The sequence below is a fragment of the Vanessa atalanta genome, chromosome 19 (genome assembly GCF_905147765.1).
Source record: "Vanessa atalanta chromosome 19, ilVanAtal1.2, whole genome shotgun sequence".
NCBI classification, from domain to species: Eukaryota; Metazoa; Arthropoda; class Insecta; order Lepidoptera; family Nymphalidae; genus Vanessa; species Vanessa atalanta.
In genome coordinates, this window is record NC_061889.1 from 2,461,402 (window position 1) to 2,477,572 (window position 16,171).

Here is a 16,171-nt window from a genome sequence, read left to right on the forward strand (position 1 = left end):
CCTTTATCTCATCTGATTGGCTTTGCAAAAAAAACTTGTTTACCTTAACAGAATGCTATGATATCATTCTATGTTTATTTTTATTATACATTTAAAAAAAACTAGCAATACTATAATAAAAATATATATTCATTATTATAACAATAATAAATTAAGATTAACAATACTGAGAAAAATGAATGCCCTCTGCATTCATTACTGAAAATAGTATTACTGAAAAGTAGTAATGTATTCCTTACAACCTCATTAAATGATGGGATGCAGGATAATCAAATGAAATCAAAATCAAATTAAAATATATATTATTCAAGTACATATCAAGTAGGCTTTTAAAAGAACTTTTGAATCGTCATTTACCAAACTATTTAAAGTAAAGCTACCACCGATTCGGAATTTAGATTCTACCGAGAAGAACCGGCAAGAAACTCAGTAGTTACTCTTTTTCATCATCTAAAAATACAGTCATGTTAGTTAAATACAATTTTATATGTATGTTATGTCTCCTGTCTGGAAGTCAACAAGCATTAACTCGACGCTTTTTTATCATCTATATAATCTTGTATCGAATAATATGCCTTCTTTATCAATATATTTTTTACAAATGACTTGAATATATGAAACGGTAAAGTTAAAAATGTGTGCGGAATATGTTAAGAATGGAAATGTCAAGAAAGTGCTTTATAGGTGTGCCAGTTACTCGTCCTGGATTCACACTACATTAAGGATCTAATACAACTTTTAGATTAGAGAACAAACAAAACAAAGAGGAATTTGTTTTGTTTCTATGCGGCTAGGAAAGTTGAAATTCCTGTTGAATCTCTCTGTTTATTGATTAAAACAGCATGAAAATCCGTTGCATAGTGAGGCGGGAAACGACTTTATTTTACACTATGTAGAGATAAATAATACCAAAAAAAATACACATTTATATAAACCATAAACACGCTTTCGCTTTAAAGCAATGGTGATCACATTAATTTATTTGTTTAACGATAAAAACGTTAAAATAATAAAAAAAACCGGCTTTATCGTTTTTATCCACACCTACTTCCATCTGAATTCGCTTCATTTACCTATAAGTAAGAAAGCTATAAAATAAACAAGAGAATAGCTTCCTTCTCTGGTGGGACCCATAAAACCTCTTGAATAGAACGTAGTCCATCGTTCGGGAATTTTTAAATTTACGATTCCCTGAATCGACATTTTATGATTGTTTTACTGTCGATACCATTTATATCCAGCTGTTAAATATTGGAAATTTAATCATCCGAGAACGAGTAATTTCCTTATTATAAATATCGATGATCTCATACATATGAAAAAGTAAACTATGTACACTTGGTGGTAGGACTTTGATCGCTTCGGGCAAGCCCATATGTGTAGGTCCACGTGGGAGCTACCTATACTACACTCGTCACATACTCTACCGTGTAAATACAGGCACAAGGGTCATAAGATCTTAGTTCCTAAGATTGATAGAGCATTAGTGGTGCGAGGAATGTTTAATATTTCTTACTACGCCAATATCTAAGGGCGATGATGACCACTTACCATCAGGTGGACTATTTACTCATCCAAGTGTCTATTTCATAAAAAAAAAGTTTATGTTATAAGATCGTGGGCTTATAAACAGTATCGATAATTATAATTGCACTATGTCTGCATCTCTTTTATAGCAAAATATAATACAAACATTGTCTGGGAGAAATCGCTTCTAAACGTTAAGTCCTCCTTATTTTATAATCGTGAAAATAAAAATTGTATCTATAACGATAAAAGGATAACCCATATTTTTATAGTAATATAAATCAAATAAATCACAATAAATGATTATCCTTTCTATCTATCTTTTTAAGTAAAGCCGTAAATCACTCGCTGTACAACTGTATTTAGTAAATAATTTATTGATATAATCATTCTAATTACTTTTTTATAAGTATATTAACAACAAATTAAGTTGTTTATCGTTATTGCTATTGTTTAAATATGTAAAATTTATATATATTTCATTTCCAATGCTTGCTTGATAATAACATATCATGTTTAATTGTTCATCATAAAGAAAAAGTATTATTGACGTTGGACACTCTTTTTCTTTATGTCATAAATCGTTAGTTTAATATATTACTATTATTAATGTTTCTGTTTATCAAGGTGTCTATCAGTTAATCAAATTAATGTTATACAAAATAGTAGCCTTACATTTAAAATAATAAGATTAAATTGTGCTTTTGTGTTACTTGAACTAACTCTTTCGTTTATTGCGTGTATTGAATTAATAAATGAGTGTTAGTAATAATATAATAAATATGTAATAAATTATCGTTATCGTTTTTAAAACACTGTTTTTTATAATAAAATTTTGATACATATTTTGATGAAAATTTTAATCCTTATTATTATTAGGTAGGATGTAAAATATTGCGATTTGCGACACCAGTTTCAATCCACATTTAGGTACTAAAAATGAAAATAAAATATCCGAAGCAACCAATTCAATATAAGATTTTATTTTTATTTACTTTAATTTTTAAAAATAGATAAATACATAAACGCCATTGATAAGAGAAGAGATCACAAGGCAGTATTTTATATTAAAGCAATTACTAATTAAAATTTAGAAAAATTAAGTCAACAAAATATGAAAACAACGCAGAATAATGTCTATGGTATTATAGAATCAGACGAAATATTAATATTAAAATTAGTTTCCATTTAAACGAGGTTTAAGTCTGACGTGCGCTGGGTTAGACACTGAAATATTATACGCTCGTCTCGCCTTCGGGAATACAATTTAACGTTTAGCAGGTTTCTTTTTACTGTGAAAAGAAAAATACATACTTGCTGAATACAATATGATTTATCATATATGCTCGGATTTCTTGTCTTGTCTTTATATTATTTGTAACAAAAACCGATCATTCTGTAAAGTCTTATGCTTATAATAATACTTAGAATAAAAGTTTAATTATACTTAAAAGTGTGTGCAATTCACACACACGTGCTAACATACGGTAGAAGGGATTATTCAAAATATATTTAATTTTTTAGTTTGTTTCTTAGTCATGATATCTTATTCACAATTATTATATAGAAGTTTCACTTAAAGTAGAGCTTTTAAATGTCCCACGTTTGGGCTGGTATCCTCTACTCTACTACTCAGTGCGAGATATATATCTCACCGTATTTGTTAATTCCGTTAGATTATAATCTGCCCCACGAGATTATAAACTGTCAAAAGATTGTGAACCGTCACATGCTTACAATTTATCGCGTATCAAATTAGATAACAAGTAAATTACAAAAACCCAAACCTAACCGAAAGATCATAGTAGTTTACAATCTCGCCAGATACGAGTAGATTGATACTCTAATGGTATTTACAATTTAACAGTGATATGTATATTCGTAGAATATATGTAAAATAATATCAAGATGTATTTTTTTACCGAAAAATTATACACGATAAGTGTCATAATAAGTCAGTCTATTCAAAATAAAAATAATTAAAGTAATAAAAATATATACATAGATGGTTCATCAGTATCCTTTTAACTTTTAATTTTACCCAATGAAAATAAATACCATATATCGTGTTCTTAAATTTGTTCGTAATTCGTTAGTAAATCTATCGTTTTCTGAAAATGTGATTGCATTAAATTTATTGTTAATATTAATATTATATATATTTTTTTGAGCATTATATTATGTAGCGTATGTATAGCTTAAATTATAATGTTATTTATTTTAATTATTTTATGTGGTCTCTTCACCGCAACTTCAATTACAAATCCTGTACCCAAAGCTCGTTTGGCAGAAATCGCTATTAAAGCGATAAGACCGCTTTTGTAATTTATATTTCTTGCTGTAAAATAAATCATAATTGCGTTTGTATTTTAAAGGAGAAGATGTCCTAATTTAATTAAAATTATCATTCTACTGCAATAAATTTCTCGTCACTTTGGTAAGAATCTGCGTCTTCCAGTATAATCTTTTCTTTTCCAATATAAGTATTTTTTGACAATTGCCTGCATGGAAAGCGACTACCATCGCCCATGGACATCTGCAAGACGCATTCGCATGGACATTTGCATTGGCAAGCCCGTACCGTCCGTACCGTTATGGATTTGTAGTTATCAATATAATCCACTACAGAAAAGAAACGATACGGGAAATAAAACAATTATATTTTTAAAATACATCTTTATTAGTCTACATACCACGATGTATCTAACAGATAACAAAATTGCCTACTTATAATACTTTAAAACACCGACATTGAATACGTAACAAAAAAATCGAAGTATCTAAAATCAGTTCATTACATAATATAAAAAATAAACAACAGAACTTACAAAAAAATGTAAAACATTCATCCGATTCAAATGTCACTTAAAAATTGGCGGGAAATATATATTGAATTTTTTTGACAGTTTAAACAATTAAAATGTCTACCTAACGAAATATTTTCACAAATATACGCTAATTAATTAAAAAGAAACTTAAATTATCTTATATTTTGTTCTTAAAACAACTATTATTACAGTAATGGACGACAGCTTTAAGTAATCAATTTTATAAATATGTAAAATACATTTATGTTGAAAACTAATTTAATGTGTGAAAAATAAACACAATGCAGTAAACGGCTTGATGATTGTAATATACATATGAAGGATTTCGTAAATAATTTGAGCTCAATGCAATAGCAAATATCACACTCAAATTACACAAAATTAAAAAAAAAAAAACAAATAAAAACGTCCTGAAAAATGAAATCGTTCCAAGCGAGTCGTGAGCGATTCTGTAGTTGTGCCCATATATTTTTGTACCTAGTTTAGTCTACTTATTATTTTAGTATTCCGTAGTAAAAAATAACCCTGGAGGCTGAACAGTACCGATCTAAACGATATTTAAGAGTACATTGATCATGTTTAATTTTTTTATTTTTATTTCGTCGTTTTTTTTGTGCCCAAGGTAAAAATAACTTTTTAGTAAATTATTAATAACTTTCGCCAGACATTCGCCGTTTTCCTATTTTGTCTCCAATATATCTCAATTCCTTACTATAATAACGTATTATATTGTTCATACAAGCGTTATATGTATGTATGTACAATAGTCGTAAAAGTAATTAAAAGTGTTTCAACTATTTATAATTAAGAGGTAAAATAATCTGTTTTTATAAACTATCAAAACGTATTCAATACACGTCTACACTAAATGAAAACCATAAATTCATAGGATTTTTTTTTAACATTGGCAGCTCTCAAATTTCCGATGTTGATTCGGGGATGTTATGGTGCTCCGTAACCGAAAGCAATAAAAAATATGTATATTACTATCTTGTTTTTGTATAGTGTTATACTTACTAAGCACTATACTAAAGAGAGTAGCTAAATGTATTTTAAAGCTATTTGTTTTTTTTTATCGGTTATACCTAATACTAAATATTAGCCTACTAATAAAGTTAAATTCAAATCTTGTAATTTTTTTCTTTCACAATTTCTAAATAATTTTATATGTAACTGAAACTATCCGAAACTATAGGATATTCGGAAATAATTTCGTATCCGTAAACGTATCTGAAACCGGTGAAATTTTATTCATATATCCATATCCAGATCCGAAAATACACGTCCATAACATCCCGGATGATTGCTACGGAGGCTATTCTAGACGGAGACAGCTGCGCAGGAGTGATAGCGATGCATGATTGTGTTCAACGCGAACCCAAAGTGAGTAAGTGTGGGGCAAACGACTTTACGTGCTCTTCGAGGCATACAAGTGATTACTTTTAGTGGACTACATCAAACGAGACCTTCGATTACAAGCTCATTGAAACGTCAGTGAATTCTATCAATTATGAATTACTAGAGATAAAAAGTTATATTATAAAAAAAATTATAACGTTGAGCAAAAACATAAAAAGAAGGCGATGGGTAAAAGAATGGTTGTCATAAAATTATTCTTACTCGTAACACAAACAACATCGATTCCTTAAATAAAGGAGACCCGGCATAAGACTTCCCATGCCTATATTTAGCGAATTTGTATTCAAAAACAAATCATGTAAAATGGCAATATTAATAAAATCGTTTTATTTTTGGTCCACATTACATTGTCCGGTCAAAACAGACAAAAAATAGTAGCATATTTACAATAATTCGCGTATAAGCTGTAAATTGGTACAACTCTTAGTTAAAAAGTAAAAAAAGTAACGCCTATAAATTTTCCAAGGCTGGGTTAAGACCTCTTTGACGAGAAGGTTTGGACCTTATTTCACAACGCTGCTCCATGTGTTTTAGGAAATACACATATAGCTGAATTTCAAATTAAATATCAAAAATCCCAAACGAAACCAAGTTTGTTAATCGATTTTGACCAGACCATACACAGATAATAAAATCGTTAATCTGTGGATCTTAGGATTTCAATCTGTCTTTTATGTTAGGAGAGTTTTCGTAAATTTTCAATAAATGATATTGAGATTTATTTAATTCGAATAATGTTTTCTCTAAAACTTTTTTAATGCACTAATCATATTTACAATATCGCTGCAGTTGTAGAACAAAATTGCCAATCATTTTTTTTTCTCTTTTTGTTGAACATATACATATAACTAATAAATCTGTCCTATTGAACAATCACACATATAATTTAGTCAAATGATATACAAAACCTCATTGTTGTAACTTGCTGCTAGATTATACCGTAGCAATTCAAGTTGAAGTTATTAAGTGTTGCCATGACAATTAGTATATCAAAATAACATTGAAATTTAAAACAAGAAATGAATATTTGAACATTTAAGTTCAACAATATTTATGCAAATGTCATTTCTAAAAAAATACTATACAAACTACCATTTCTTTATGTTCCCAAGGCCATTGTATTAATTTCTTTTATTTAAAAATTAAATCTATCCATAAAGCAGAAATAGCGCATATAATACACTACATTTTATCCTATATATATCCTATATATATTTATATATATTGTGATTGTTTATTATTTCAATTATACTCAAGTTCTGAATTGTCCGCAGGTGGTCTTGGATTATTTACAACTGCTTCAGGATTCACTGTATGTATCGGGGCTGGATTCATAATTCTATTACTAGGCATTCTAGAAATATCTAGAACAGGCAATCTTAAAACGTAATCCTGGTCTAATCTATCCATCTGCAGTCTAGATCTCTCAGACCAGGGTATAACTCTGAAATCTGGATTAGACGTTGACGCTACTGCATTCAATCTAGGTATCCTCTGAGCTAACGTTCTTAATCTAGAACTTTCCGGACGATCGCTCCTCGTTTCCGGAACGAAGTTCTGAACTTCGGATCTTCTAGAAGCTTCTGGACGTTGATTCGGTGTGAACATGTGCTGGTATCTTGCTATTTCGCATGGAAGTAACGGTCTTGCGTCTCGACCAATTCTCTGCACGGTTATTTGCCGTTGCGTCTGATTGGTCGATTCAACTGGTGTCGTCGGATGGACGAGTATACTGCTTTGCGTCACTCTGGTCGGCGATGGAAAGTTTAGAGCTAGGAAGTCGGGAAGGGGTACGCAGAACACTCCAAGCTCGTCCTGAAAAATATATTTTAGATACAATAGACACTCGAAAACTGACAAATTCAAATTAAAAACTGAACATATAGTGAATTAAATCCAGGAAGACGAAGGAAGCCCATACTAAGCGTTAGTCTCAAGTCGACTTCTTTGCTATTTGAAGTCCTCAACATGTAGTAGAGTATATTTCCAGTAGAGTATGAATTTCTTCTGGCGTTTAACTTAGTGTGTGTGTGCCTACATAAACACTCTGCTCGTATCAATAGAACTCACACTCAAACTTATATTACACACTTGCATATAAACAAATTAATTTTACCAACATTGTAAAAAAATGACTCGACTGCAGGCCAATGCTCAAAGTCCAATTTTAGATAAATTTGACAATTGGATCCAACAGTACAGGCGGCCATTCTCATGGTCGACTGAGCATCCTACACATAACTTAGAAAAGTGCACAAGTGTTGGAGCAAATACTTGTGCACTATCAATTCCCTCACTCTAATAATACAATTCGACGTAGGCACCGAACCTATGTCTGTTATATACTTTCCAAAGCATGGAAATGTAAACACTACCAACTTCTAGATTCCTGGTGGTCACTGAGTAATTTGTAAAAAACAACCCAAGAAAATTATTTTGGCTGAATTGGTTATTGGATGGATTTATAAACTAGACCCTAAGCCAACGAGCCAGTAGAGTAGTTGTATAATGCTCTTCTTCTTCTCTCATATGTCAAATTACTTATAACAGAAAGAGACAAATCACTATTTAACTAACTATGGTTTATCTAAAAACTCACATTAGAATTAGGCGTTCTCTCCCCACTCTCCGGTATTGTTAGGAATGGTTTTCTATCTATTTCACTCGATCCACCATTCGCAGGTTTCTCTTTCTCTTCGTCCAGTGGAATGTCAGGTACAACTTGTAAATCTTCAGGTGGATTCGGTATAACAACGTAGCTCGCTATTATACTTGACAATTGGTCTAAAACCTACAACAAATACACATAATACAAATATTAGTATCATTATACAAGTGTTACTTGAACAATAATAAGTAAGATATGGGAAGACTGAAACTCAAATAAATTAATGGATGTTAAAAATCATGAAATAAACTTTATGGTGTTTTGTGCAAGCCTACCTGGGTAGGTACCTCACCCCCCTCATTATATATTCTACTGCCAAACAGCAATTCTTAGTATTATTATAATAGAGTGAGTCAGTTTAATTACAGCCACTAGAGCTATGTCCCTTATCTATCTTAGGTTGGTGATGCATTGACAATGTAAGGAATGGTCAATATTTCTAACAGTGCCATTATATAAATGAGGGTAAGTGGGGTCCACTTACCATAAGGTGGCACATTTATCAATCAGTCTATCTACTTAAATAAAATATTTTTTTAATAAATTTGTATAAATTACCTGATCTGCTAATAGTCTGTGTTTAGGATCTTTGACAAGCAGCCTTTGAATTAAAAATACTGTGTTGTCAGACACTTGTACAGAGTTGCCGTCCCTTAAAAAAATACATTATAGATATTATTACATTTATATATTTTTAATAGTATTCGCCCATTATTTTGAGTTTTGAGTTTAAGTTGAAAATTTGAGAAAAGGATACATTAGTATGTATTATGATTTTTTTCTTTATTTTCATTCATTATTCTCTATTATTTTGTATATATATTGATAATACAAAGCTCCTCAATAGCAACCAAACGAAAAATAAGGCTATTTTTTAATGGTGATGCTGGAGATACACGAGTTCTAGAAGAATTTTCGTCACGAATTGCAATGTTTCAAATATTACTAATGCCATGCAAATATAATGTACCTATAGCATAATTATACAGTATTTTACTTACGGTGGTATATTATAATTTGCAGCTTGTATGCGACTAAACAACTGCGCCAGACTCGTATCGCAGAATGGAAATTGGCCATATAACATAGTGTATAGGACCACGCCGAGAGCCCACATGTCAGATGGTTTACCGAGGTAAGGTTTACACATCAAAACATCTGGTGATATGTATGCTGGGGAACCTTTAATGAAAAGATTAAAATATATATTATATATGTTAGAGAAACGAGCTCCACTAACAAAGGCAACTGTGACGTCATAGCGAAGTCAAACTTGAACGCGACTGTTAGAGCCAGCAAATGTGCCTGTTCAATTATAAGTTGTTTGTTGTTGTTTCAGATTACTTTATTAAAAGTTAACTTTTTGTATCTAATATTGTTTACTAAGAAAAACGCAACAGCAATACTATGGCTCAAGGGTCATTATGTTGGATTTAATGAAAATATGCCCCCACTATGTCCCAAATTATATTTTACTAGACCTTATGACTACATATATACTTTACTCATACTGTAAATACATAGCATAACCTGGGAGACAATGTTCCGTTTGCATATTTATACTAACAGACATGCTGAATATACTTGATTAAATGGTATAAAAGTTAATATATTAACTTAATACGGTACACCTCAGCGCCATCTAAGCTAGTGGTGAGTTGCAACAAAGTGGATAGTATATAAATCTACTACTTACATGACAAAACACTTATAGTTATGCCCCAATTTTCATGGATTAATCAAAATTCAGATGGATCTTGTCCATCTAATGTTATAATGTATATGTACACAATAAAAAAAAATATATATATATGACACTCTATGCTCAGTGAACGTTAAAATTAATATCTAATAAATATTTTAATTAAAAATCATAGTATAAAATATATATTTTATTAGTATGTAGTCTTACCTCTTTGGTCTTTCAAAAGATCCCTGTCACTGCCTAAATGTGTTCCAAGACAGAAATTTGTTATAACTACTCGCCCTGTTCGCTGATTCAACACTATATTGCCAAGTTTTAAGTCTCTGTGCACTATGTTTCTCTGAAATATTAAATAATGTCATAAATATCTTTATATTTAAACTAACTATTGACCTCATAATGGGCTAAGTTGTATGTAACCAACATTTTTCATGTCAGAATCAAATTAAACTAACTTCAATAAATGATAAATTAAATTTGTCAATTCTTTTAAACATTAAAATTGTTTACTGTGACTTATCTATAAAAGATAGATAGGTGCTAGAATTTTCACACATTTTGGAGATCTATAAATCAGACTACTAAAAATGGCAGGAGAATTAAATTCGTTAATATAACATTTCCACATCTTACTTAAATTTACTTCATTGACTTATAATTACACATTCAGCTTCATACATATATTGTTACAAGGAATACAATTTGTGGAAACATACATATTATTCCAGATGATATTCTACTAAACGTAATGTATGCCTATCCTAACACTAACTCACTTGAGTAAAACGGTGGTATGCTCTAAGCACTATAAGGAGAGAGAAGACCTTTGAACAATGGTGGGCCATGTACAGGTTGTTATTTTTATGTATAATAATTATTAATAAGCCGAGATGGCCCAGTGGTTAGAACGCGTGCATCTTAACCGATGATTTCGGGTTCAAAGCCCAGGCAGGCACCACTTAAATTTCATGTGCTTAATTTGTGTTTATAATTCATCTCGTGCTCGGCGGTGAAGGAAAACATCGTGAGGAAACCTGCATGTGTCTAATTTCAACGAAATTCAGCCACATGTGTATTCAGCCAACCCACATTGGAGCAGCGTGGTGGAATATGCTCCAAACCTTCTCCTCAAAGGGAGAGGAGGCCTTTATCCCAGCAGTGGGACATTTACGGGCTGCTTATGTAATTATTAATATTAATAAAACCTTACCTTATGCAAATTAGCTACAACCCTGACTATATCATAGAATATTAATATGGCTTCTTTCTCTGGTACTTTTTTCACTTTCGTAACATACTGTTGAAGATTGATAAGTTCACTGCCTTTCTCGCTAAACTGATGTGCATTAACACTGTCTAATACTAAAAAAAGTCTTTGTCGAACTCGACCCGTGTAAACAAATCCTGGGCCATTTGGATTTGGTACTTCATCTAAGGCATGATCCTGGAAATTTAAGTTCACTATGAATAACATTGTAAATATTTAATTGAATAAAACAAAACATCTATCAGAGATACAACTGCATTAAAAGTTTTATTAGAGTCCATTTAAATTTATAATTTTGATGAAAATATAATTTTGATACAATTATATGATTACAAATACTCTTGTCTAAACACAAATACTATTTTAATTTATTATAATAAATTAAATAATGATGAGTATACCTTAAATAGCCCATGGTGATGAATAACACCATCCTGATCCTTAAGAAGTGATAATAATGAATACTCCGTATGTAAAAGCATCTTCCCTTGTCTATCATCTTGCGTTTCAACTTGTCCTTCATTACGAAGAGTCAAGATTTTTATTTGGTAATAATCATCAGTCTTTTCTTTACGTGCTAAACACTGAACTATACTTTTAACAGGACTAGGCCCCAGTTTGGGGCCTAACAAATAAGGACCAGCCTTTCGAACATGATAGTCGGGAACAGGTGTCCCTAGTGCTGGTACGTCACTTTTGTTATAAGACAATTTAGTCTTCCTAGGCGAATTAGGACCTAATTTTTTTGAATTTTTAAGCACAGAGCTAGACGTTGAACTTGCATAGGCTGATATTCTCGCAATCTTGGGACTTGGTTGCAGTAACAAAGGTCGAGTCCGTTTTCCATGATTTACACTGCACCCTGGCTTCTCTTGATCCATAACTTATAACAAATTAAAATAGCTTAACAAAACTTTGCACTGCAAAACTGTTGAGTCACAAAATTAATGTTAGTTTAAAAGACGTTTGTTACAGCATTGTTTTTTGTATTATACCAACGGTAAAAAGAGAAAATCTAATTCTTTTATTTACTTGGACAGATGTCCACCAAAGAGAATGGAATCACTACGTTTATGTCCAATTTATCTTTATTCTATATTATTTAAATGCAGATGTTTATTATTAATTAATAAATAGCCATAGATTAATCTATATTTATATCAAGTTTTAAAAAGACGATATAATATTTATTGTTGTCACAAATAAATATAAAATGCTAACTTTTCAAATTTATTAATTTTTATTTCATATTCTAATTTAATATTTATAATTATAAATATCGTCTATTGTATAATAATCATACCTACTAATATTTAATAATAATTGTATTATATACTAATGTTGTTATATTTTAAAATATATTCTAATATTAAACTCAGGCATATAACTTAAAATCAAGCATTAAGTTTGTTTCAAAAGAATTTTTATTTTATTTTTAGTTTAAAGACGTTTTATTGTTAATATTACTAAAAATGTTAAATAAAGTCCACATTCTACAATAAATAAGGTGATAATTTATAATTTGTACATAATTTCCACGTACAAAATACTAAAACCTCTAAGAGTAAAAAATGAAGTTAGAAATGTAGATACTAAAATATATTTGACAGTATGTATGACTTACGAGATAATATTTTTTCTTGTGCAATGAGCAACACCAATCTGAACAGTATTGACAGATATTTTTAACCATGTTTTGTGGAGACTTAAGTACTTTCTGACGGTTTTTGTGACATAATAATCCATCTTATTGCGAAATATTTCAATAAAATATTAGTTGTAAATAATAAATACCATAATAACAGTATGTGGAAGGGTCTTAGGCTTACGCAAACACAACTATCGAAACTACATTTCAATGGACATAAATTTCAACCCATTGGTGTTCCGGCTCTTGATTCTGTATTGAATCAATGGTACGAATTTTGCAAAAAGCCTCCGAAGGGATTCGAAAAATATTTTCAGCCCGAGGGTGGCCAAAAACAAGCTAAAAAACCTGAAACAGATGCATCACCCGCACCGTCGAAAAGTACGCCGCCTAGCCCTAAATCGAGCTCACCTCAAGATAAATGGAACATGAATATGTTTTCTGGCTCTTCAGGAGGGGGAAGAGGTTCAGGTCGCAGTGGTTATGAAGGCCCAGATAGAGAAAAATGGATGATGTTTGGGGCTATGGGAATTGTAACTTTACTAGCTTCTATAGCTTACTTTGAACTTCGATATAGAGAAATTAGCTGGCGTGACTTTGTTAACTTATATCTTAACAAAGGACTTGTCGAAAAATTAGAAGTTATAAATAAGAAATGGGTTCGGGTAAGATTACAAGGTTCTGCTCTCGAAGGAAAGATCATCTGGTTTGCAATTGGAAGTGTTGATTCATTTGAAAGAAATTTAGAAAATGCACAAATTGAAATGAGTATTGAACCACCTAACTTTGTTCCTGTTATCTACAAGACTGAGGTTGAAGCAGCAAGCTTAACTGGAATGTTGCCAACCTTACTAATTATTGGTTTTTTAATATATATGATGAGAAGATCAGCTGATATGATGGGCCGGGGTGGACGAAAGGGTGGAGGTCTCTTTGGTGGAGTGATGGAGTCTACTGCAAAACTTATCAATCCAACTGACATTGGTGTAAAATTCCAAGATGTAGCTGGTTGTGAAGAAGCTAAAATAGAAATTATGGAATTTGTTAATTTCTTAAAAAATCCACAGCAATATATTGACTTGGGTGCAAAAATTCCTAAAGGAGCTTTACTTACTGGCCCTCCTGGTACTGGAAAAACTTTACTGGCTAAAGCTACAGCAGGAGAAGCAAATGTTCCTTTCCTCACAGTATCAGGTTCTGAATTTTTGGAAATGTTTGTAGGAGTAGGTCCATCAAGAGTAAGGGACATGTTTTCTATGGCCCGTAAACATGCACCTTGCATTCTCTTTATTGATGAAATAGATGCTGTGGGCAGAAAGAGGGGTGGCCGAAGCTTTGGTGGTCATTCTGAACAGGAAAATACGCTAAACCAACTGCTTGTTGAGATGGATGGCTTTAACACAACAACAAATGTTGTAGTCTTAGCTGCTACAAACAGAGTTGATATTTTGGATAAAGCCTTGCTAAGACCGGGTAGATTTGATAGACAGATCTTTGTACCAGCTCCAGATATTAAAGGAAGAGCATCAATTTTCAAAGTACATCTGTCACCTTTAAAGACCACAATTAATAAAGATAACTTGGCTCGTAAAATGGCTGCCTTAACTCCAGGTTTGTATTTATACCACTATAGGTATTGATAGATTCCACACCACTGCCATTGTATTATATTGCAAGAAATCCATTTTGTATATTTTCAACTTAAAAAAAAAACACCAAGCTGAAGCATATTTTATCAAAATCAGATTTATAAATAAATTATTAAATTTTTCTTTAAATTTTAAAATTGAAGGCTCTGGTGTAAATTATATTAGTAGGATAAAACTCCAATAAGCTCTTACAGGAATATGTCATTGAATATAATTTTTTGTGTGGGATAATATTGCATACCTTACCTATAATCTGGTTTACCTAAAAGAATTTAATTAGAATTCCAATAAGATTCCAGCAAGTATAATCTATTATGAAGTTAATGAATATTAAGAAATATATATTTCAATTAAAAATAAAAATCAATATGTATTTTACTATTTTAACAATAAGTTATAAGAGAACAAATATACGAACATAATATTAATATCTCTAACAATTTCTATTTATAGGTTTCACCGGTGCAGACATAGCCAATGTATGCAATGAAGCAGCGCTTATAGCTGCAAGAGAGTTAGCTAACGACATTACAATGAAGAACTTCGAACAAGCTATAGAAAGAGTAGTGGCAGGTATGGAGAAGAAATCCAACGTACTGCAACCGGATGAAAGAAAGATTGTTGCTTATCATGAGGCAGGTCATGCAGTTGCAGGTTGGTACCTACAACATGCAGATCCCTTACTAAAAGTGTCAATTATACCAAGAGGTAAGGGACTTGGATATGCACAATATCTACCAAAAGAACAGTATCTATATAGCAAGGAACAACTTTTTGATAGAATGTGCATGACTCTTGGTGGGCGAGTCAGTGAAGAGATTTTCTTTGGTAGAATTACAACAGGCGCCCAAGACGACCTTAAAAAAATAACTCAAAGTGCATACGCCCAAATAGTTCATTATGGTATGAATGCTAAAGTAGGTAATGTCTCTTTCGAAATGCCACAACCAGGAGAAATGGTCATTGATAAACCATACTCAGAAAAAACCGCAGAGTTGATTGATTCAGAAGTCAGAGATTTGATAAATACTGCACATAAACATACAACTGATTTGTTAACAAAACATAAAGCAAACATAGAAAAGGTTGCTGAGAGGCTATTGAAACAAGAAATCTTAAGCAGGGATGATATGATTGAACTCTTAGGTCCGAGGCCATTCCCAGAAAAGAGTACTTATGAAGAATTTGTTGAAGGTACTGGTTCACTAGATGAAGATACAACCTTACCTGAAGGGTTAAAAGATTGGAATAAAGAGAAACAACCCTCCACACCACCCCCGGATAGCATACCATCAGGAGCAAGCCCTAGTAAAAATTAAGCTATTTTATGTAGTACATAGATTGTTGAGTTTTTAGTCAGTTTATGTGAAATAAATATATTACCTTAAGATTTAAGGCTTTTTGTTTAAATAAAGGATGAACAAACTTATATTTGGCTTAATACAGTAAAAAATATTCTT

At 31.4% G+C, this 16,171-nt stretch overlaps 2 protein-coding genes across 2 annotated transcripts; one reads left to right on the forward strand and one right to left on the reverse strand.

Moving 5' to 3' along the window:
- Positions 1–6,994: 6,994 nt before the first annotated feature.
- On the reverse strand, positions 6,995–12,499 carry LOC125071462 (serine/threonine-protein kinase 40-like). Its single transcript, XM_047681720.1, has 7 exons — positions 11,816–12,499; positions 11,358–11,591; positions 10,355–10,487; positions 9,444–9,624; positions 9,001–9,094; positions 8,374–8,565; positions 6,995–7,589 (listed from the first exon to the last, which is right to left on the reverse strand). Exons 1-7 carry the CDS (start codon positions 12,293–12,295, stop codon positions 7,017–7,019), a joined length of 1,887 nt encoding a protein of 628 aa, XP_047537676.1. The 5' UTR covers positions 12,296–12,499; the 3' UTR covers positions 6,995–7,016.
- Positions 12,500–13,051: 552 nt separating this feature from the next.
- On the forward strand, positions 13,052–16,101 carry LOC125071545 (AFG3-like protein 2). Its single transcript, XM_047681864.1, has 2 exons — positions 13,052–14,673; positions 15,165–16,101. Exons 1-2 carry the CDS (start codon positions 13,221–13,223, stop codon positions 16,028–16,030), a joined length of 2,319 nt encoding a protein of 772 aa, XP_047537820.1. The 5' UTR covers positions 13,052–13,220; the 3' UTR covers positions 16,031–16,101.
- Positions 16,102–16,171: the final 70 nt, after the last annotated feature.